General features: G+C 36.8%; 1 protein-coding gene across 5 annotated transcripts in view; it reads left to right on the top strand.

Moving 5' to 3' along the window:
• Positions 1 to 23,324, top strand: part of LOC150103285 (uncharacterized) — a 454,389-nt gene that overhangs the window by 85,714 nt on the left and 345,351 nt on the right. For all 5 annotated transcript variants that reach the window (XR_016548822.1, XM_090397913.1, XM_090397914.1 and 2 more), the window contains exons 5-6: positions 2,412 to 2,629; positions 15,848 to 16,071. Coding sequence is in view for 4 of the 5 variants with exons in the window: in XM_090397913.1 (XP_090254039.1) it covers positions 2,412 to 2,629; positions 15,848 to 16,071 (442 nt within the window). In the remaining variant the exon portion in view is untranslated. The remainder of the gene's footprint in view (positions 1 to 2,411; positions 2,630 to 15,847; positions 16,072 to 23,324) is intronic.

Raw genomic sequence — 23,324 nt, 5'->3', positions numbered from 1 at the left:
TCCTGCATCACAATGACGCAGGGAGACAAGATGCCTGTTCACACATCGGTACGTCTACTATGCCACCCATGGACTTCAATGACTTCAATGTCAGATGAACGACCATTGGACAGGAAAGAGTTCCTATCAAAATATCAATTAATTCAAAAACTAAGCATTTTACAAAATTGCAGAAATTTTCCAAGGTTGCACTAAACCATACAAAAGGTAAGATATTGTTTCCAATGAAAATTGGCAATTTTGTCGAGGAATGACTTCAAGGAAATTATAACCCGTTTTTATATTTATGTTTACACTAACTACTAGTGACGGCAGTAAAATTTTTGTATGTGAATTGGGGATTCCCACATATGCAGCGAGACGTGTTTGACTTGCATCAAAAATGTGGGAATCCAAGACTTACCCAGTATCACCCAGCTTTGGACCTTAAGACGCACCCCAATTCTAAGTCGATTTCTCTACATAAAAAGGTTCATCTTATGATTCAAAAAATACAATATATGTGGAGAATGCAACATCCATCTTACCATTAGTTATATTCTGATGGAATGCAAGTGCTTCACATGAGAGAGAAATTACATTTATACTTATCTGGCCAAGACCTGCACACTCAACCAGATATTATTGGACTCAAACAGATTGCATGATGTTTTTAGATTTTTACAAAACATTAATTTATTCAAAGACATTTGATTATGGATTTGTCTATATGTAGATACCATGTTGTAGATACTTAACTTTGTACTTATATTTTATTTACTCTTTATCATATATTTTTGTATATATACTGTATGTTCAGTGAGTATGAGTGGGGCCCACTGATGCCACGAGAACTGTCCCCATACCAGGATTCTGCAACCACTGACCTGTTTCAGTCCAGCTATGCAGACTAGCTGGGTGGTCATAATGCTTTGGCTCATGAGTATGCAATATACTTTCATGCTGTGGATTTACTTGATTAACTTGTAACTATACATTTATTTATTTACCTATCAACAACCTGTGTACTGCTGTAACCTGTTGCCTGGTGCAGTATGACCTTTGCTATCCTTGTGTCATAAAATCTCAAATCAGTGTCAGTCAATCTGACAGCCAATCAGCTGTTCAATTTACTAGTCTAGTATAATCCCATCTGTTTTATTTTAGCTACCAGCTTGTCATGTGACAGTTTATCAAGGCCTTCAAAAAATTCAAGCACATGCCACATATATGCACCCCCTTCAAGTTCAGGAGGTTTATAGAATTGATACAGAAGCGTTTTCGTAACTAACAGAAAGAAAGAGAACAGTGGATCACCCTAGAAATGTATAGGAGTATGTCAGCAAGGGCGTGAAGGCAGTTTTTTTTTTTAATTAGAGGATGATGGATGGATGATATAGGTTGCCAGAGGTGGCTGTGAATTCTTTGTATGTGAATGCATTCAGAAGTATTGAATGGGGTTCTGTGAATGATGGTTAGTATGGGCCTCCCACAGTGAGTCTTTGACTCCACAGAGATGTCTAAGATAGACATATATACACAAATTTTCCTCATGAAAAAAAGAGGAAAATGTGTGTTTCATTTCGATCTGTTTGCTAACTGTGCATGCATGGCCACTGGCATGATATAATAGTTTCCACCTTACATTAGTTGTAAGTCAGACTGAGTAAAAACACTGAGTAAAAAAAAAAGAATAGATTATCTGGAGGAATCCTCCAGATAATCTATTCCTTAAATTGGAAGAATCCCTTCATGGGAAACACTTTGCTATGATTGGCAAGGTCTCTGCTGAAGTGACCTGACTCATCAAATACATCAGCAAAAAAAGTTTGCTGACAGGAATGTCAGGTTTACCCAAATGTTGGACAGCAGTTGATAAGACAGAATAGAGATTATATTGAAGAGGTGTATGATGTAAGTGTGCTACAGACAAAGGTTAAAAAATGTTTGGTTTAATCATGGGTATCCAGTATGCAGAACTTTTTAAATCACCCTTGTATGTGTGTGATATTAATATTATATATTAATTTCTTGATATTAATGTATATTACTCAATTGAAATAATAGGTTGCATTAACAGATAATTAATAATATGTTACAAAACCTCTGCATATGTATATACAGGGTGTTTCAAAAAGAATGTCAAATCAAATCATATCATTTGAAATTATTTGAAATCGGGTCATTCTTTTTGAAATACCCTGTATTTAAGGAAAATTCTTGATGACATGATACAAACTACCGATTTTTGTTCCTAGCAAAATAAGCTTAATATAACAAGTTGTCAACCTTTGTAATCACATATTGAAATAGGAAAACACTTATCTTGTTAATAAATAAATTGGTAAAGAAAGAACAAAAATAGCTCAAATAAAGTAACATTTAGGATATAACCCTTTCAAACTAATTTTCACATAATTTTTTCTTTAAAGATGATGAGCTACCACCTGCTCTTCCTGAACGTACTTTGCCACGTATGAGTACCTCTCCAGGTGTTGGGAGCATAGATCAAGCTTCGCGGAGCTTATCTTCCTCTCAGGATCAGCTTATTCCTATTCCTGTTTTAGAACTCAATAATAAATCAGAATTAAGAAGTGAACGACATAGTCAGCCATTACCTCCTCCTAAGCCACATCATTTGAATGGTCAGGTAATGATTTGTTTCATTTCATTATTGCATCATTGTAATTACTTCTAACCAAATTTCTAGCAAAAACTGGCAAAATTGCATCTTAACCATAAAAATGCTGTTTTTTTATTTTTATTTTTTTCCCTATATCTTTCTTCTTCTTCTTCTGCAGCTTCTCCCACTTAAGTGGGGTCACTGTTTATTATGAGTCTCCTCCACACCTTCCTGTCTTGGGCTGTCACCACATCCAAGTTCTTCATCTTCAAGTCCTCTTCTACCAGCTCCCTCCATCTCTTCTTTGGCTGCCCACGCTTCCGCCTTCCTTGCACAACATCCATCTGCATGACCCTTCTTCCCACATATTTGTCCTCCCTCCTCATCACATGACCAAACCATCTCAACCTTGCCTCCTGTATTTTTGCTCCTAAGTTCGTAACTTTCACTGTTCCCCTGACATAGTCATTTCCCAGACGATCCTTTCTGGTCACACCGCACATCCACCTAAGCATTCTCATCTCTGCTACTTCCATCCTGCTAATGTTATTTTTCCTCAGGGCCACAGTTTCTATAGCATATGTCATAGCTGGCCTCACTACTGTCCTATAAATTTTGCCTTTCAGATTAATCGGCACCCTCTTATCACATAACACTCCAGCCATCTCCCTCCAGTTCCTCCAACCTGCTTGTATTCTGCATCCCACTTCCTTCTCACCTCCTCCATCTTCTTCCACTGTTGAACCTAAGTATCTAAAGTCTCACACCTTCCTGATGACATTTCCTTCCAGCTCCAGGTCTGTCTCCTGGCTACCGCCCACTGCGCAACACATATACTCTGTCTTACTTCTGCTCAGTCTCATACCTCTCTCTTCCAGTACTTTTCTCCATCTTTCCAGTTTAGTTTCCGCTTCTTCTCTTGAATCTACACACAGCAAGATGTCATCTGCATACAGCATTGTCCAAGGTGCATCTTCTCTCACCTCCTCCTTACCACCTCCATCACAATATTAAACAGAAACGGGCTTAATGCTGACCCTTGATGCAAGCCAACTGTTACTTGAAAACTTTCTGTCTGTCCCAAACAGGTCCGAACACTTGTCTTCACATTTCTGTACATTTCCTGCACCAACCTGACATATTTCTCCGGCACCTTCTTCTCCCTCAGACACCTCCAGACTTCTTGCCTTGGCACTCTATCGTATGCTTTCTCCAGATCAATAAATACCAGATGTAGCTCCCTTTGTTTCTCTCGATATTTTTCCATCATCTGTCGTAACCCAAAGATAGCATCTGTTGTTGATCTACCAGGCATGAAGCCAAATTGTTCCTTTGCAATCTCCACCTCCTCCCTCAATCTACCATCAAGAACCCTTTCTAGGATCTTCATTGTGTGGGACATCAACTTTATTCCTCTGTAATTTTTACAGTCTTGTGCATCCCCTTTACCCTTGTAGATGGGAACAAGAGTACTTTCCCTCCATTCCTCGGGTATATTTTCCTGTTGGCAAACTTTCATGAACAGGTCCCACAGCAGGTCAATTCCCTCTTCCCCCAGTGCCTTCCATGCCTCCACTGGAATTCTGTCGGGGCCCACCGCTTTTCCATTCCTCATCCTCTTCATGGCCTCCGTCACTTCCATTCTACTGATGTTCTGCACCATCCCCTCAGAAGGCTGCCCATCTCCTCTGTGAGTCCTTGCATTTTCCTCATTCAGAAGTCCCTCAAAGTATATTTTCCATCTGTTTCTTATGTCCACATCCCTCCATAATACTCTTCCTTCGGCATCTTTGATCTGCCTCACATGTAAGATGTCCTTAGCTGCTTTATTTCTACATTTCGCTAGTTGGTAAATTTTTCTCTGTCCTTCCTTTGTTTCTAATTGATCATACAGATCTTGATATGCCATGGCCTTCGCCTGTGTCACAACTCTCTTGGCTTCTTGCTTTCTCTCTTTGTACACCTCTCTGTCCTCTTCCACTCTTGACTCATCCCACTTCTGCTTTGCCTTCCTCTTAGCTGTCACTGCCACTTGTACATCATTATTCCACCACCAACCCTCCTTCTGCTCTCTAATCTTTCCAGATGTCTCACCAAGCACCTCGATTGCACAGCTCAGGATTACTTTTGAATTATGTTTCCACCAATCTTGTACACTTTCCAGTCCATCCGAAATCCTCTCTAACACTCTCTCCCTAAAATGATTCCTCACACTCTCTTCTTTTAAGCGAAACCACTTAATTGTCTTCATCCCATGGCAACCAGAAGTTCTTATCTTCGATCTTAATTTAAAGTCTGCGCACAGCAGTCGGTGTTGTTGTTTCAAGAATATCTTTGATAATGTTTTATATTTTCAATTAATATCTAATATCTGTTTCTTTTTTTTTTATGTATATGTATGAAACGTGAAGTTTCACAACACTAATACCACTGAATAGTATTTAAAAATACTATTTAACTCTGAATTAAAAAAAAAATGAAAACAGTGATTGATTTGGGTACATTGATACATTCACTAGCAGAGAATACTAGAACTTTTCTGATGCACATATTTCCAATGCTATTCCACAGACTGTCTCATGCATTTAGGTTAGAAACAATATACCCAGATATATCGCTGTTTTCATTTCTTTTTTTTAAATTATCCTTCCCATTTTTCTCTTCAGTGACTTTTACTAGCTTTTTCTCAAGTATGCTTCTCACAGTCCATGTAACAAGAATGTAGCAGTGTTAGAATTAATGCCTCTTGGGGTCTCCATTAAGTCAAAATGTTATGTTATGTTGAAATACACTGTGAGAAGCATACTTGAGTAAAAGCTGGTAAAAATCAATGAAGAGAAAAATGATAGTGAACAAGCCATATTGAAGTGAAATTCTTGGAAAGACCAGATAATTAATACACAAAAATATAAATTGGCTTTTTTTTTTACTTTTTTTATATCACTCCCATATATAAGATGCTGCAACACCTATAGCAGATAAATACCATATGTGGGCTGGGGTCAAGAGCAAAGTGATCGGTATCTATTTCTCTTAACCTGACTACCATAGATGTTTTCTTGTCCTCTCCCACCCCTTTCATATAATGAAAAATGTTATCCACTAATATCCTATAATGCCCTCTTTCAAAAGTTTACTGACTTCTATCATATCATTTCCCCCTTCCTCCTGTCTAGTAGTATCCACAGCTCACATACTCTCCATCTATCCTCATATGCTACATTCTATAATCCCGATATCATCTTTTTTACTCTTTGCAGACTTTCCTCAGCTTCTATATCCATTTGGAACCTGGAAGACCAAATTTTCACACAGCAGTATAGATGCAGTCATATCGGGGCCTTCTAAATAGGCAAAATGACTTCCATATTTTTACATGCAGTGTTTGTTGCAGCACTGTCATTATCCTTTGAGTTGTATTTGCAATGTTTGCTGTGTGAGCCTTAAACTTCAACTTACTATCCAAACGATCTCTAGCCTCGTCAGTTACTCCAAGCATAATCCCATTAATATATAATATAGGCTGTTGGATATCTTATCATGCCAAAGTGCATAACCTTACACTTACTAACATTGAATTGATAGCCATTATCATTTGTCCCATGCTTTCAGCCTATTCAAATCACCTTGTAAATGCTCTATGTCAGTAGTATCACTGATTGTCCTATCTTTGCATCAACAGCAGACTGGTGAAGATCTCCTGTCAGGCCCTTCCCAATATCATTAATATATAAGTCTCTGATCTGACCACACTTGGACTATTGTTCTCAGATTTGGTCCCCAGGATTTGAAGGGGATAAATTAACTGTGGAAAGGATACAAAGATGGATGACAAAGATGGTTTCAGGACTGTACAAGGATAGTTATGAGGATCGGCTGAGAGAATGTGGACTGCAGAGTTTGGTGGATAGAAGAAGGAGAGGTGATATGATTGAGACTTTTAAACTGTTGAGAGGTGGTTACAGGGTTGACACTGGGGAGTTCTTTCGCTTGGTTGAACAGCGGGAAGGAGTGATGACAAGAGGCCATCCCTGGAAGTTACGAAAGGAAACTATGAGCAAGAGGGTAAGGAGTGGTTTCTTTGTGTGGAGGGTGGTTGAGCCGTGGAATGCATTGCCTGATGGAGTGGTGGGAGCAAGAACGGTCAGTGAGTTTAAAGAGTGGTATGATAGATTTTGTGTTTCTCAGGGGGGGGGGGGACCTCCCCTCAATGAGTCTTGACAGACTTTGTCTTAAGAAGGATCTCCCTCAATGAGTCTTTTGACTCCTTGGAGGCCTGAATAATAATAATAGATTAAACAACAATAATCTAAGGAACTGATCTCTGGGGCACACTACTGGTCACTTTAAATCTGGTGACTAGCAGTGTGCCTCACTTTCTGATACCTGCCCATCAGCCACCCATTTATTCAAGCCAGTAGTTTATATTCCAATCCCATATTATCTAGTTTATGCAACAACCTTTCATGATTTCCTATTAGATGGCTTACTGAAATATAACAGTATCATACTGTAATCATTACCTTTATCCAGTTCAGCTGTAACATTATTATAAAATATAAGCAAATTGCTCACACATGACCCTAGTTTAATAAAGGTTTACTGTTCCTTGCTAAGTAATCTTGTTTTTCAACTCATTTCTGTATACAGGCTCTTATCAACTTCTCTAAAATCTTCAATCACTTCAGGGATAATGATAGATCAATAGTTAGACACATTAATCTTTGCACTACCCTTGTGCAATGGGATTATCATGCATTCTTTCCATTCTATGGAGTCTTTCCTGAGCTAAGACTCAAATTATCAAACATGTCAAGGGCAAGCCTTGGCTGAATATTCCTTGAGCACATGTGCTGATATCCCATGTGTCCCTATTGCTGAATTCTTATCAGGTTATGCAACAGTTCTTCTTATCTTATCCAATGTAGTGGTAGCACTGTGTACATCCACCCGGTTGATAGATCTTAGTAAAGTGTACATTCATTATTTGAACTATCACGCTTACTTCTGACACAAGGGTACCATCTGCATTCAGTAAAGTTATTCTTCCATGTTCATTCTTTCTTTTACTTGCGGCATAACAATAAAATTCTTTTTTATGTTGCCTTTAGCTCATGTAGCCAATTTCTTTCCATACTCCAACTTAGCTTTTCATATTAAATGGATAAGAATCCTATATTGTTATATATATAGCCAGTAAATGAGTATTGTTATATATATTGGCTATATATATAACAATATATATAAATATATATTGTTATATATATAGCCAGTAAATCTATGAGTTTCAATGCCGATAGGCTAGTTTTCTGGCAATTGAATAGATATTAAATGGATAAGAATCCTATATTGTTATATATATAGCCAGTAAATCTATGAGTTTCAATGCCGATAGTTTTTCGGCATTGAAACTCATAGATCGTAGTTATCGATCTTAAGTTTCACTTACTGGCTATATATATAACAATATAGGATTCTTATCCATTTAATATCTATTCAATTGCCAGAAAACTAGCCTTTTGGCTTTTTATTTTAATTAGCTTTTAATATATTCCTACATATAATATTCATAACTTTTTTTTGGTCTGTGCTTTATATACTTCATACCTCCTCACATTGTTATTCCCATAATATTCCTGCCACATCATCTTCCTACTATAGATCTCTTGCTTAATACGATTGCACATCCATTTCACTCCCTTCCGATTTGTTCTTTGAACTCTAAGGACACATTCAGATACTGCATTATTTAAGCATCTTTTCCAAGTTTCTCATGCACTGCTGATATCCTTCCCATTCAAATTGGACCAGAGATATTATTCTTATGACTTTGTCATAATTTCTAGCTTTATAGTTCAGCATGTTACCTAGTGGGATTGGAGCATCCATATACTTGGTTGCTTCCCAGGACAGTATGGCATCATCACTGTCACCAATTGGTGGCAAGACAGTCTCATCCTTAACTAAGACACCTTCTGACACTATATCAAATTTAACACTATTTGTCCTTGAGTTTTTGCTTCTTTTACATGCTGCTATAGAAAGGTGTCTTGTAACAACTCAATAAATTCTTCTTTGTTCTTAACTTGAGTTTTCTCTGTTAATCATTCAGTATTCAGATAATTTAATTCACCCATAATAATTATTCATTTAATACCTATCAGAGTCATTTAGTTGTGCATTTCTTTGTCCTCAGCAGCTGAATGGCCAGATCTGTAGCAACATGGGACATCATTACCATATTGCTAACATGAGTTTCTACCCTGATTGGATTTTAGTAATCTCATATCATTAGTTGTACTTCTCCTTCTTTATCTAGTTCTGTTATTCCTAAAATTACTATACCCTTTACAATCAGTTCCAGTTACTACATCCAAATGTGAAAGCCATGTTTCACTAATGCCTATGATGTTAGGCCACAATTTATTCACCAAAGCAACAAAATCAACTACTTTGTTTTTAATGCTCCTGGTTTTTGTGTATAGACATTACAAGTTACCACCTAGCTTTTTTTACATACTTACATCTGCAGTCTGCTTGGCTCATTTGGGCAACTATCTCTTTTTGTTCCCAGACATACCCAAAATGTCCAAACCTAAGGTATAGTCCATCCCTTCAGCAGATTCATAACCATTTTCATTGACATTCATATCTATTACATCTTCATGCTCTAACTGAACTTCACACATTTCAGAACAGGATGGTAGTGGTGGTGGTGGGAGAACTAAGGACCATCCTTGGAAATTGAGCAAGAGGGGTAGTTAGCAGGGTGTCAAAACAAGATTTTTTTTGCTTGGAGAGAGACATGAATGAGTGAAATAAGCTGCCAGTGTCTGATGTAGGTGCCATGATTGTGAATGAATTCAAAGCAAAGTATAATATATTCTGCACGAATGTTGGGTAGTGCTTGTCATGTTGTTTAGGGCCTCCCTCAATGAATCTTAAGGACTCCATGGAATAGCTCATAATAATAATTCTCAGCATTCTTCCCATGGATTTCCTGACTCTTTTTATTAGGTTTCATTCCAGTACGTAATTTCTCTAGGTAACTGATGCTAAATCCATTCAAGTGCAGGCCATTTTTTTTTTTTTTCACAGCAACTGTTGTAAACTTTTCTTGTTCCATGATCGCTCCCACCAAATGGAGGCAGTCTTGATATCTCATCAACAACTAATCCTCTGAGGATGTTACCAAATCCAGTATCCTAAAATCTGAAGTTACTCCCATCACATGCTGCTTAAGATAGTTATCCCACACAACAAATTTATCTAGTTCTCATTCACTATATTCCCAATTCCAATACATTCCTGTTATTAAAATTTCCCATTAGGATCACCTTATTTTTACATCACAACAAATTTGCCTAAACATTTTACAATCTGTGCTCCTGGCCAATAGCAGTATCCTATTAGATATACTGTTCTGTTAATTTCATCTTCAACCACACAGATTCAAAATCTTCACTTATGCTATCATTTTTAACTTCCACTCTTTGTTGACACAATTTCTCTGCTATCGTTAACATTATCCACTCCCTCCTCTTTTCACCTTCTAGAAAATTCTTTCTCCTTCCATTTCTGTTCCTGATAGTACACCATCCTCAGACAAACAAGTTTCACTTACATCACTTATTTTTGGGCATACCAATTCAGTCAGTGGAACAAATTTAGCTGCCTTGTTCTAAATACTTATTACATTAGTAAACAAACCTACCTTTCCCATTAACACCATCACTCCCTACTCTAACTCATACTACACCTTTTTCTTTGGTCTGACCACTCCTATTTTCCTGGTTGTAAGTCAGAATTAGAATTGAAGGAAGTACAGGAAGATGGTTTAATGTTATATCTGGTGTGAGACAAGGATGTACATTATCCCCTCTGTTATTCATTATCTATATGGATCACATTATGAAGGAAAGTGGTATTAAACATGATATCAAAATTGGAGATGTTAATGTCAGCTCTTTGCTTTATGCAGATGATGTTATACTTCTAAATAAATCTGCTACAAGTCTGCAAGATTCTCTGACTAAATTCAATAACTGTTGTAATAGATATGGTATGAAGGTCAGCAATAAAAAGACAAAGACAATGAAAATAGGCAGAATCATTGAAAATGTCAACTGTGTTGTGAATGGAGAACCTGTGGAACAAGTAAAACATTTCTGCTATTTAGGCATGATTTTTACTGAAGAAGGTAAATTAAATATAGAAATAGACAACAGAATCAGCAAAGCTGGTATGGTGGGAAGTCAATTGAATAAATTCATATGGAATAAGAGAGAAATCAGTCGGAACACTAAATTAGCTGTGTACAAGACAGTGTTCAAACCAGTTTTAACTTATGGATCTGCGAGCTGGGTCAGAAGTAAAACACTTGACCAAAGGCTAGAGACCACAGATATGAGAGTCCTGAGAAAGATTATAGGCATGAACAGATGGCATCATTGGCAATATCATATTAAAAACAAGGATATTAGGAAAGAACTTGACATTGTCAGCATCCAGGAATGCGTTAGCAGAGCTAATCTTAGGTGGTATGGTCACTTAAACAGAATGGGCGAGGAAAGATTAGCAAAACAAGTGTTCTCTGCCAGGCTGGCAGCAAAACGACCCAGAGGAAGACCAAGATATAGGTGGATTGATACGGTACAAAATGCTTTAGACGATAGAAATATAAGATCTGATAATGTTGGAGTCTTGACAAGTAACAGACTGATTTGGAGGAAAATTGTAGATAGGAAATTAATAATGATGTAATTTTTTTCATGTAGTACTATCATATCGTGTACACCCCTTTAGGGTACATGGCAGGAATTTGATGATGATGATGATCATCATCAGGCCGATGTTATTAATAACTTTTAATGCTTCCGCAAAGGTCTAATTAATTTTATGAGTGATGCAATGAAAGAAAATCAGGCAAACACCAAGTTTAATTCAACAAAAGTAAACGTTTAATGTAGAATAGTACAACATATACATTCAAGTACAACTATCTGCAAAAGTTATCCAATTGAAAAATTACAAGAATTCACATTCAAATATTAATAACTTCTCAATTAGGTTTGAGGATTATGACTAATGTTAACACTTCTTAATTCTTAAAATATTAGTATTTCTTTCACATATTTCTCTCTATCCAATTAGATGAATCAAATCATAAATATATCAGCTTAGTTCAAAGTATTCAGAACAATTACAATCCATTAACTAACAAACATTCACCCTTCAGTTCTTTATGCTCAGTCAATCCGATTGAAAATAGTTCTTAAAAGTTTAACTTTCCAAATGTAACAATTGCTAATCTTATGACAGATATTTCTATATTCTCTCTCAGTCAGTTAACACTTAACAGAACAACATAGTGCTTATCATTTCGAAGGCAAAGTACTTCAATACATCTTACATCCAACCATTAATTGACATAACATCACAGCTAAGGTGAAAACATGTCTGACGGAGTTAACTGTTATTGCTTCACACAGGTTATAGAAAGGACAATTCTTACCAGGCAACAGCTTTTACACGTTGAATTCGCATAGGCACATTTGAAATTCTTGTTGACTTATACTTTATGGCAACACAATTCAAAGAAATCTTTAACTATAATAACTGAATTATAGACACAAAAATACTCAAGTCTTGATGCACTTGGTTTAAGTTATCTACTAATTCCTTATTTTCTTCTATGTATTAACTTCAGTTCTGCACCATTCTTCCACTAACCATTTGGAATTTATCATAGTATCAGAACTCCCATAGAAGTAATTCAGAATGCCTATTAATTCCTTATCCTTTCCTAGTCGATTTTTGCCATATATTAATTACCCTTCTGCCACTCACTGCCTATCTCTATGCTGTCTCTAGGCCTTCTCCTTATATCTTACTTTCATTTTCGAATTAACTCTGGTCTCCTATTTCCCGCCAAAATCCGGTTCTGACTAGTTCAGCTCATAACAACTCATTTCTTCCTTTGTATACAGTACTCCACGCTCCAATCACGTGCTACCTAAAAATAACTCCGTTTCCTTGACATTGACCAACCAAATCCAATCAGTAGAATTCCATAAAATTACTTTCACTTACAGAAATAACAAAAAAAATATATATATATATCACAGTTCACATAAGGTACATTTAAATTTTTATAATAAATTTTACAGAATAAAGTAAATAAAATGAATGACATTTTTATATAGAGTCTTATTATTACTATTACATATCCTAAGATTATATAGTTAATTAATAATAAACATAACTCAAAGCATTGATATGAATAATGTATTACAAGCAAGAGACTAACAACAAATAATATTTACAAGTCTTGCTTATAACGTGGTGGATCATGTTAAATATGAATGAAGTATTATAATACATAGAATATCTTCATTCATAATTTAACAATACTTTCCTTCTTTTCATTCATCATAATGTCCACAAACATTTTACATTTTTTGATGCTTAACCACCTTAACAACAGCCAGTATGGATCAAATATGCATCCTCATACGCTTCGTATCTATCATATATTTCAATGTAATATCAATGGTATTAAAATTTTAATATACACTTCATATCCATGATAACCTTGACATCTATAGATATCTTGTTGGTAGCATAGTTAATTGAATAATTCTAGCAGTACATCCACCGGAAAAAATTCAGGGCAAAACTCAATCTTTCAGCTAAAGCTTTCCATGCTGCTGATGTCTAATACCAGTGGTAAAACAAATAGGAAGAATACATAATATTAGGATAACAAACACTTATTATTTTTTTTTTAAAAAAGGTCTGTTGTAAGAAAAAATGTGTGAATATGAAATTCATCAAGGAAGATGATTTCACTGCTAGGAAATTTGGATTGCAGGAAATCAAGCTTCAAGTATAAGAGTCAGATGTCAAAATAATTTTCAGAATGGGAGAAATTGTAGAAACAGCAAATGAATGATGCATAATGAGGCAAAGAAATCTTAATCCGCAGAAGATTAAACAGGAGAAATTCAAGATTAGACATTCTCTGGCAAGAATATTGGATGCACAAAAGCACAAGTGCACACAGACATATTTTGTAAGTTTTTTGTTTTTTTTTTTCAGAATTTTTTTGGGGTGGTTTATTTTTTATTTTAATCACAGTGACTTTGTTTAGGTTTAGTGTCATGATAACATTTCAAAGGCGAGAGAAAGAGCAAGGGAGCATACTCAAGAAAGGAGATAGACTCTTAAACACAACCCCAATCAGTTTCCTTGCCATAATGTGGCTTGACAGCACTTCTTGCATACTATTACATTGTCTCCCGTCTAGGCATGATTTGATAGATAGCAGAGAGATTATGTGGCAACTGATCAGGAAGCCTCCTAAATCTTTACCATCTGGTTTGGTCCTGTACACAATCTGGTTGCCAGCTTATGATATGCCAGTTAGCTTATGAATTTCTATAGTATGCTTTGCTTGCTCTTGAGGGTATGTCATGGCATGTTAGAAGACTGAAAGGAAAGGCTCCCAGACCATCCTCTGCCCTGGAAACCAAACATGGCAATTACCATATTCTACTTGACAAGAAATAGCATGCTTATGCTATACATAAACATGAAGTAACTTCACAGCTATCTTACTCTTACTTGTATATAGGGCTCGACTTCGCATCTGCCTTTTGCCCACTATTCAAAAAGAGTGTGAGAAGGGCCACTATCCAGACAGGTTTGATCTTTATTGGGGTCTCGTTGTTGGGAGCCTACCCAAAAGGATACCAAGATTAAATCAATGCAGAGCTCATATATTTTCCATATACAAGTAGAAAAAGGGTTTATCACCTTACTATTGAATACTTCAGATTAGAGATAATTATAGAAAATTTTCTGCTTAGTTACAGTGTATATTATACTTAACAAGAAATTATGTTCTCCTTTTAATCTTATACCTAAGCGTAAGTGTGAGCCTTAGTATCCCATGATGCAAAACTATTGTGGGGCACTAAGGCATATTGTTGGTGCCAATAAACTGTGGACACGCTGTTTTGATAACTGTCAGTTGGATTTTAGGTGTGAATTTTGCAGAGAGAGGAACGTGACTTCACTTTATTTTCAGCAGAATGACTTACTATATCAAGAGTTAGAATACATTAAATCAACTTTTTCAGCTCAAGAGGAAATTACTTGTATTGCACTTCCTTATGTCAGAGAAATATCAGAATGCTAAAATTCTCTAAAATTTTCAGCTCAAGAGGAAATTACTTGTATTGCACTTCCTTATGTCAGAGAAATATCAGAATGCTAAAATTAAAATTCATGGTTGTTTGCGAATGTTAAGGTTGTTAATATAATATAATAAAAAAACAATTAGCCACAAAAGTCTACGCCTGCAAAAAAATAATACTTTTCTTTTCTGACCTAAAAATAAGCTTCTTCCATTAAACTTACCAAGTGCCTACCAGATTCCTTGCTCTTGTGGCCTATCATATTTTGAACAGTCTGAAGATTTGCCTCTTTTCATCATGAAGAACATAAAACCTACATCAGGTGTCATTGAGTCTGAACAATCTGACAATGTGGAACATACCAACTCTTCACAGGACCCTATGTTCAGTAAATACAAAAATTCTGCACAAAAATATTTTTCACAGAAAGACTTTATAAAGAAAGCTATGAAATATTATTACATTGTCCTAACTTGGATAGATCTGATGGCATACATTTATCTCTCTTATGGGAAATAGCACTTCTCAATCCACTAACCCTTCCTAGTTTTTTCTTTTAATCAACTCCAGGAATTTGTTGATTGTGTGCTGCTGTGCTGAAGCTGTTGTGGCATTTTCAAATTTTGTTCTGTTAAGGTGTATTATGTTGTTCTATTTTTGTACTGGTGATGCCTGATGCATGGGCACTTTTAATAATAAATAATTCATTTTATTTAAGTTCTACATTCTTCATTCATTTTAAATTAAGTAAGAGCATGGTTTGTAAGGGTTTGAGGGCTAGATATTTTTTTTGGAGAGTTGTGAATAGGTTGTTAGGGTTGGTCCTAAGTTCTGTGTAAGTAATTGGATTTGAGGAAAAGTATGACGGGATATTGTGTGATTAACTAGAGCCTCCTGTGATGAGTCTTCGGAATTCATGGAGATTCCTGAGTAAAAAAATAATGATAATGTTATTGGATAAATTTTAGGTTATTTAATGAATAAATTTTATTATTTTTGATATAGCTTAAGCAGTTATTTAGAATTTAAATTTTACTGTGTGTAGCCAGTGCCTTTAGAAAGGTGGGACGACCAATCCATATTTGAAAGACCTCGTGGTAACAGTATTGGAGAACGAGGACGATGGGGACAGTCCCCTGAAATGATCCAGACTCACACGGATTCATATGGTGCAAGAATGCCTAGTCCTGTTCCTGATAATCAAGGCTCATTTCACTTTGGAACTATGCATAGGCAGTCTCCGCATCACATGTTTGGTGTTCCTGGAAGGTATGTTTGTTTCTTTAAGAAAATGTAAATATTGTAGTGGTAAACATCACTTTGAATGTATTTTTTTAATCTGAGTAATTTTTTATCGCTGAATTAATTAATTTTGATATGAATTTGATTTGTTTTTACTAGTGTGGTAAATAGGTGTGTAGGAGTAGATTTTTTTTATATGGAGAATTGTGAGTGGATGGAATGCATTGCCAGAATATGTTGTTAATGACAGGAGTGTTAAGGATTTTAAGATTCAGTATTATAAATATATTGTCAGTTGAATAAACCTCCCACTATGAGTCTGCCAACTCCATGGAGGGTGTAATAATAATAATAATCTGGTTAGCAAAGTTCACAGTAAAGACTGTTACATAAAAAGCTTGATTTGTACTTTCCCAATATGAAAAATTAAATTTATTTTGTTGGAAGTTTATTTTGCACGTGGTTAGACTACAATAAATTTAGTTTAATCCTTTATCCAAGTGTGAGCAAACAAAGTTTGCACCTGAAAATATCTTCAGGACTGAAGCAAGGTGGTGCAACTGTTGGCAACTCGGAGCAAAGGTGGACCAAGCTCTCATCACTCCTTGTCTCAGTATCTCCCATCATGCAAAGCACTTGTCCTTGCAGACATGTATAATGCATTGAGGGAAGGGTACTACTCAGACCGATTTCGACCTTTATTGAGGTCATGTCTGCAAGGACATGTGCTTTGCATGGTGGAAGATACTGAGAGAAGGAGTGATGAGAGCTTGGTCCACCTTTGCTCCGAGTTGCCAACATTTGCACCACCTTGCTTCAGTCCTGAAGATATTTTCAGGTGCAAACTGTTTGCTCATATTTGGATAAAGGATTAAATTAAATTTATTATAGTCTAACCAAGTGCAAAATAAACATCCAACATCTTTCTCTAAATCCAGAGTAATTTAATAATAAGGTGGTTCACCAGTTTGGCAACTCATATAGGTAAATATGACCTATCCATTGCTTCTGCCTTAGTGGCCCTTCCCTCAATGCATAGCATTATACATGTCTGCAAGGACATGTGCTTTGCATGGTGAGAAATACTGAGACAAGAAGTGATGAGAGCTTGGTCCACCTTTGCCCCGAGTTGCCAAAAGTTGCACCACCTTGCTTCAGTCCTGAATATATTTTCAGGTGCAAACTTTGTTTGCTCACACTTGGATAAAGGATTAAACTAAATTTATTATAAATTTATTATGATTTTTATAAGGCCATCAAAAAGTTTGAATGCTGATATTTGCAATATGTATTAGTTCTCATTCATAATAACATGGTTACATGAAAGTATTTTTTTTTTTTTGGCATCCATACAGTTTTTTCAGTGCAGGGAGCAAATTACGAAACATTCCTTTTTTCTTTTTTTGAGTTGGTTTTTGTGATTTTCACTGAAGAAATTTATTGTATTACTGTGTAGAGAGAGAGTTCTTGAGAAGAGATAAGAACATCTAATAAGTATGAAGAGTATTGCAAATGCAGAGCACTATTATGACACATCTTTTTGTTTAGCTGTCTCTAATCGTAAATCTCCTTTTTTTTTTTTTTTTTTAATTCTGTGGCTTCAGATTTTCTTGTATCATCATTCATCTGCTGTCTTTACCACTCCACATGGTTCTGAAAATCACTTTACCTCTTTGAATTCTTATCATTGAAGCTTCATTTCCTGCAATCCAGCTATCCCAATCTCCCTTGATGGCTTTAATATATATACACAACTCCAGCTTGGCTCCCTTTTCTTATTCCACTGGAATTAGAAAAGCTGGACTGAGCTGAGGTATAGTACTCCCACACTTGTGAGAGCTTCGCTTGGCAACTTGCCAAGAATAGTTGATTCATGCTGAAGGAAAGAAAGAAATGAAGGATGTACGCATTGGTTGCCAACGTGCAAAATCATATGCTTTCTTGTCTGTTGTTGTACCAGTAGTAGCTTGATTTTTGTTGTCGCAGAAGATGGATTGATTATCCTATTATCGGAGCGGATTCTCCTTCCTGTGACATGCGCAGAAGTGTCGAAGGGTCTCGCATCTGTGGGCGTACTGCTTACTCCATCTAGAGTAAGCAGTACTCATGTTAGAGCTTAATGGAGTGAAACAACACTGAGAAAGATGTTATTTAACACTGAGAAAGGATTAAAACTATTATACAATTCTTCCAGTATTTCATCTCAGTCATTGAGACATCATCAGGGAGTACAACATGAGACTTGTAACACACACACACACAAAGGTTAAGCGAAACATGTGGACGAAAGACTAGAGTTTTAACTAGGTGGGGCCTCTGTGGGCAGCTAGGATGCAAACTGGGATCTCCAAGTATTAGTATTTCTCATATTTTGGGAAGTTTAATGCAACCATATTTATTTAAATTAGGCTGATTTCTTAGAGCAGCTGTAGATTCCCAAATTAGTCTTCCTTTTCTAAATTTACTGTGATGGAGCATGTTGGTCTTTTTCCAACTGATTCTATGAGCTGTATCTAAAGCATGGTCTGCAAAACCTGATTGACCATAGTCATGATTGCAAATGCATTTTCTGATCTTCCTGTCTGTCTATAGTAGGCCAACTTGCAGGAACAGAGCACTTTATATGCTCCAGGCAGAGAGAGAGAGATGGAAGTTGATCTTTAGTAGAACATATAAGTGCAGCAGACTTTTGGTGGGGCTTGAAAGCTGTCAGAGATTGTATTTCGCTATGCTTCGGGCTGTTTTTTCTGAAGTGCCTTGGATATAAAAGATGATGATAGCATTAAAATTTTTCTGAAGAGAATGTGGAGGGTTGGGGGAAAGACAGATTTTTTTTTTTTTTTTTTGATGCTGAGAGAACTATAGGCATTAAATAAGAAGGTGTGATGTATGGGATTAAGTTCTGCTGTGAGAGAGAGAGAGAGAGAGACACACTCATTGGTATAAAGGTTATGGGCTCTATTGGTTAGTGTTTTAATGATACCATACTATTGAGAGGGAGAAGAGATGATGAGAAAGTTTGGAAGTGTATCTGCCTGTCAGGGTGGACAGGCAGATACATTCTTTTGCCTGTGAATACTCACAGAGGGTGTCCCACCTAGTTAGGAATCTAGTCTTTCATCAACACATTTCACTTAGTTTTGGGTTGTCTTTGTGTTTATGTTACAAGTCTCATTTTGTACTTCCTGATGATGTCTCAGTGACATTGTTATGAATTGAAACAGCACTAAGAATTAAATAATGTTTTTAATGCTTTCTCAGTGCTGTTTCACTTTATTAAGCCTCTAACATGATTTTCTCCCAGCACTTCAGCCTTAACACATGAAGCAGTAAGCAGTAACCAAATCATATTGTCCATCTACTTAATCCTTTTCACTCACCCAGTTCTCCTTTCAGAGTACTTACTGTGAGTGATCATGCCTTTTGGTAATTCGGATCACAATCCCATCTTGGTATATCTAGTGGGATTCATTATCAGTCATTCCCAGCCTCTTGTCCTTTGGTACTACAACAGTGCCAAGTATCTGAAACTTTTACTCTTCCTTTTTATGGAAAAACTACTGTTTCCATTCTCTAGATCCAGATATTGTGATCATGTTAAAATTATAATTTTTGGAATGAGGTCCCTCATTTCTCACCCTCTCATCAAAATTCCCACCATCTTAGCCATGGTTTTTTTTCCAAAAAAGTGTTGTAAGATAGTCCAACAAAAAAATTTATTAAATAATTTTTTATAAGTGGCATGAAATTTTGGAAAGACAGTAGATGATATTTGACCAGAAATACTCAAGTATGGAGGTACAAAAGTCTTGCAGTGGCTGCACTGCATAGTTTAGAAGTTCTGAACAGTGGAACGAATTCCAGATGATTGGAGTAGAGCTCTCATAATACCCATATATAAAAAGGGAAATAAAACTGAATGTGAGAACTACAGAGGTATTTCCCTACTAAGTGGTAAGTTCTTTTTGAGTGTTGTAAAAAATCCATTCAGCCTCCAACATGATGTCCTCACAGCACTTAAGCCTCTACACACGAATTCTAATCATTCATGGAGAAGATTTAGCATGCAAATCTATACAATACGGTAAGTCAAAACTACGACTATCTAGGCAACTAAATAGGCTGGCCTTCTTAAAATGATGTCGGGATACAAGAGTGATACTGAACTGCATTAAAATGAAGATAAATTTCCATTCCAAAAAAGCACTTCGTATATATAACCGGGCCAGCCTGGCATTACTACGCGAGCAAATCGCCTCTACTCTTGCTATGCTCTCAGTGACAAATGCCGCCATTGGCTCCTTACATTCAGAGCTCTCCACTGTTCTTAACCCTGAACTTTGGTCGATTCTTTCCGGTATTTCGGAAGCTTCCGCACAGAGAGAATTTCAAAAAATAAAAAATAAACATGTCAAGAAATATAACAACTTGGTTAAAGACAAACCACAACCACAAATTCAACTGCTCCATACAGTAATAAACCTCTCTTCCAAAAGGCTCAATGACGATGCCGTCAGCGCCCTTTGCCTCGGACGTAATTTTGCCGTCGCTCCGAAAGAGGTGCCGGTGCTTGACGTAATGGTTAACATCGAACGGGGGATCGGTTGCTTACCGTCGGTAAGCAACGTAGCTAACATCCTCGCTCATTGACGTAGCTAACATCCTCGCTCATTCATCGCTGCCAAAAAGTAATTTATCTTATGCCCAATGCACTGCTCTCCTGAAACTACGGAAAGAAAAAAGTATCTTCATCACTAGAGCGGATAAGGGTAATGCCACAATCGTTCTTAACACCAGTGAATACAATCGTAAAATGAACATTATACTCCGCGATCGCGCTACTTACATCCCGCTAGAACACGACCCCACAAAAACACAAGTTAAGAAATTAAAAATCTTACTTAAAAAAGTATCTTCCTGATGTCACGAAAAAACCTAAACCTTTCCGCTCCCATCCCCCCCGAATTTACGGTTTACCAAAAATCCACAAACCCGATTCCCCACTCAGGCCTATAGTAGATGCCACCAATGCACCTTGCTATGGACTGTCTAAACAGCTGGCCAACTCTCTGACCCTCCCTCACTGGAAGGTCCACTTCCTTTATAAAAAAACTCTGCCCACTTTAAAGCTCTCACAGAAAATTTAACCTTGAATAAGACAGACATATTGGTAAGCTTTGATATCTCCTCTTTGTTTACCAATATTCCCTTAACTGACACTTTATCTCTCTTAGAAAATGTTTTTCCCCCCCGACATCTTAGATCTCTTTTCCTTTGCCATTAACTCTGGGTATTTCTCTTGGAAGAACAAAATCTACAAGCAGATAGAGGGAACCGCCATGGGTTCCCCCTCTCACCCCCCTTGCCAATTTCTATATGGAAGATTTTGAAAAACGAGCCATTGACTCAGCCCCACTCAAACCTTCTATCTGGCTAAGATATGTAGATGATGTGTTCTCTATTTGGCCTCATGGCCCAGACACATTAGACTCTTTCCTCAGTCATCTCGATAGCCTACATCCAAGAATCCAGTTTACTATTGAAAAGGAAAAGAACAATTGCTTACCCTTCCTAGACACCTTAGTCACACGCCTGCCTAATGATACACTTGCCTTCACTGTATACAGAAAACCCACACACACAGGCAGATACATTCACAAACTCTCCCACCACCACCCCTATCAACAATTTGGCATTATTAAAACTCTTACCAAGAGAGCCCGCAACCTTTGTTCCAGTGGAACCGCCCTCACTATGAGCTTAACCACATACACAACACTTTCCTCTCCAATGGCTACAGTGATCACAGTATCAAAAAAATAATCACCTCCCCACCCCATTCCCCATCCTTCTCGTCAACAAGATTTTAAAAATGCCATCACCATACCCTACATCCGTGGCACATCCAAAAAAATAGCCAAGAAAGTAAAAACGTACAACCTATACACACACAGCATATAAGCCCCACCGCAAACTTGCTACCCTTATCCGTTCTACGAAAGATCAGCTCCCTCCTCTCTCTCTGCCTGGAGTTTGCAAAATACCCTGTTCCTGTAAGCTGGCGTACTTTGGACATACAGGCAGATCAGCATCCATCCGCTTAGAGGAACACAAGTCTTACATCTGCAAACACAACTATGGCCATTCAGGCTTGGCTGACCATGTTTTGGATACCACCCACAGGGTATCTTGGAAGAAAACCACCATGCTCCACCACAGCAAATTCAAGAAAGAGAGACTTTTCTTGGAAGCAGCAGCAGCTCTCAAAAACCAACCAAATCTGAATAAATACGGTTGTATTAAGCTTCCGAAGATTTGGGAAACACTCATCACCAGAGGTCCCACCTTATATTCCAGGCCACCTACTACTGCCCTTAGAGGGCGCTCCAACTAGATAGGACTTTAGTGTCACCCACGTGGTTGGGCTCAGTATTGTTTATTATTTGTGTGTATGTTACATTAACTGTTTTTGTAATCCTCGTAGATGTCCTAGTGACTAGGACGAAATATAGGAAGTATTAAATTCTATTTTAATTCTTTTTGAGTGTTGTATAAAATTCATTAAGCCTCCAACATGATAAGTGGTAAGATTTATGCAAGTATACTTGAGTAACGGTCGAGAAGAATTGTGGAAGGGAAGCTTGGTGAAGAACAAGCTGGATTCAAGCCAAATAGAGGCTCTCAGGATCAGATTTTAATTTACAACAAATAATTGAGAAATTGGGAATACAACAGAGATCTGTATTTAAATTTTGTAGACCTGCAAAATGCATATGACAAGAGAAAAGCTATTCAAAATGCTACAGTTATGTAGTGTCAACGGGGCATTATATCAAGTAATACGTAGTCTTTATTTGAGTTGTAATTCAGCAGTTAGAATTGAATGAAATACAGGAAGATGGTTTTATGTTAAATCTGGTGTTAGACAGGAATGTACATTATCCCCTCTGTTATTTATTATCTATATGGATCACATTATGATGGAAAGTGATATCAAAATTGGAGATGTTAATATCAGCTCTTTGCTTTATGTAAAGAGCTGATATTAACTCCTAAATAAATCCACTACAAATCTGCAAGATTCCTTGACTATTGAGTAACTGTTGTAATAGATATGGTATGAAGGTCAGCAATAACAAGACAAAGACAATGAAAATAGGCAGAAGCATTGAAAATATCAACTGCATTATGAATGGGAACCTATAGAACAAGTAAAACATTTCAGCTACTTAGGCACGATTTTTAAATGAAGATGATAAATTAAATATGGAAATGGACAA

Source organism: Typopeltis vanoorti, chromosome 9 (assembly GCF_054136105.1).
Source record: "Typopeltis vanoorti isolate ZY-2024b chromosome 9, IOZ_Tvanoo_1.0, whole genome shotgun sequence".
In the NCBI taxonomy this organism is placed as follows: domain Eukaryota; kingdom Metazoa; phylum Arthropoda; class Arachnida; order Uropygi; family Thelyphonidae; genus Typopeltis; species Typopeltis vanoorti.
Note: the sequence above shows the minus strand (reverse complement) of the source record. Positions and strands in the feature narration are given on the sequence as shown.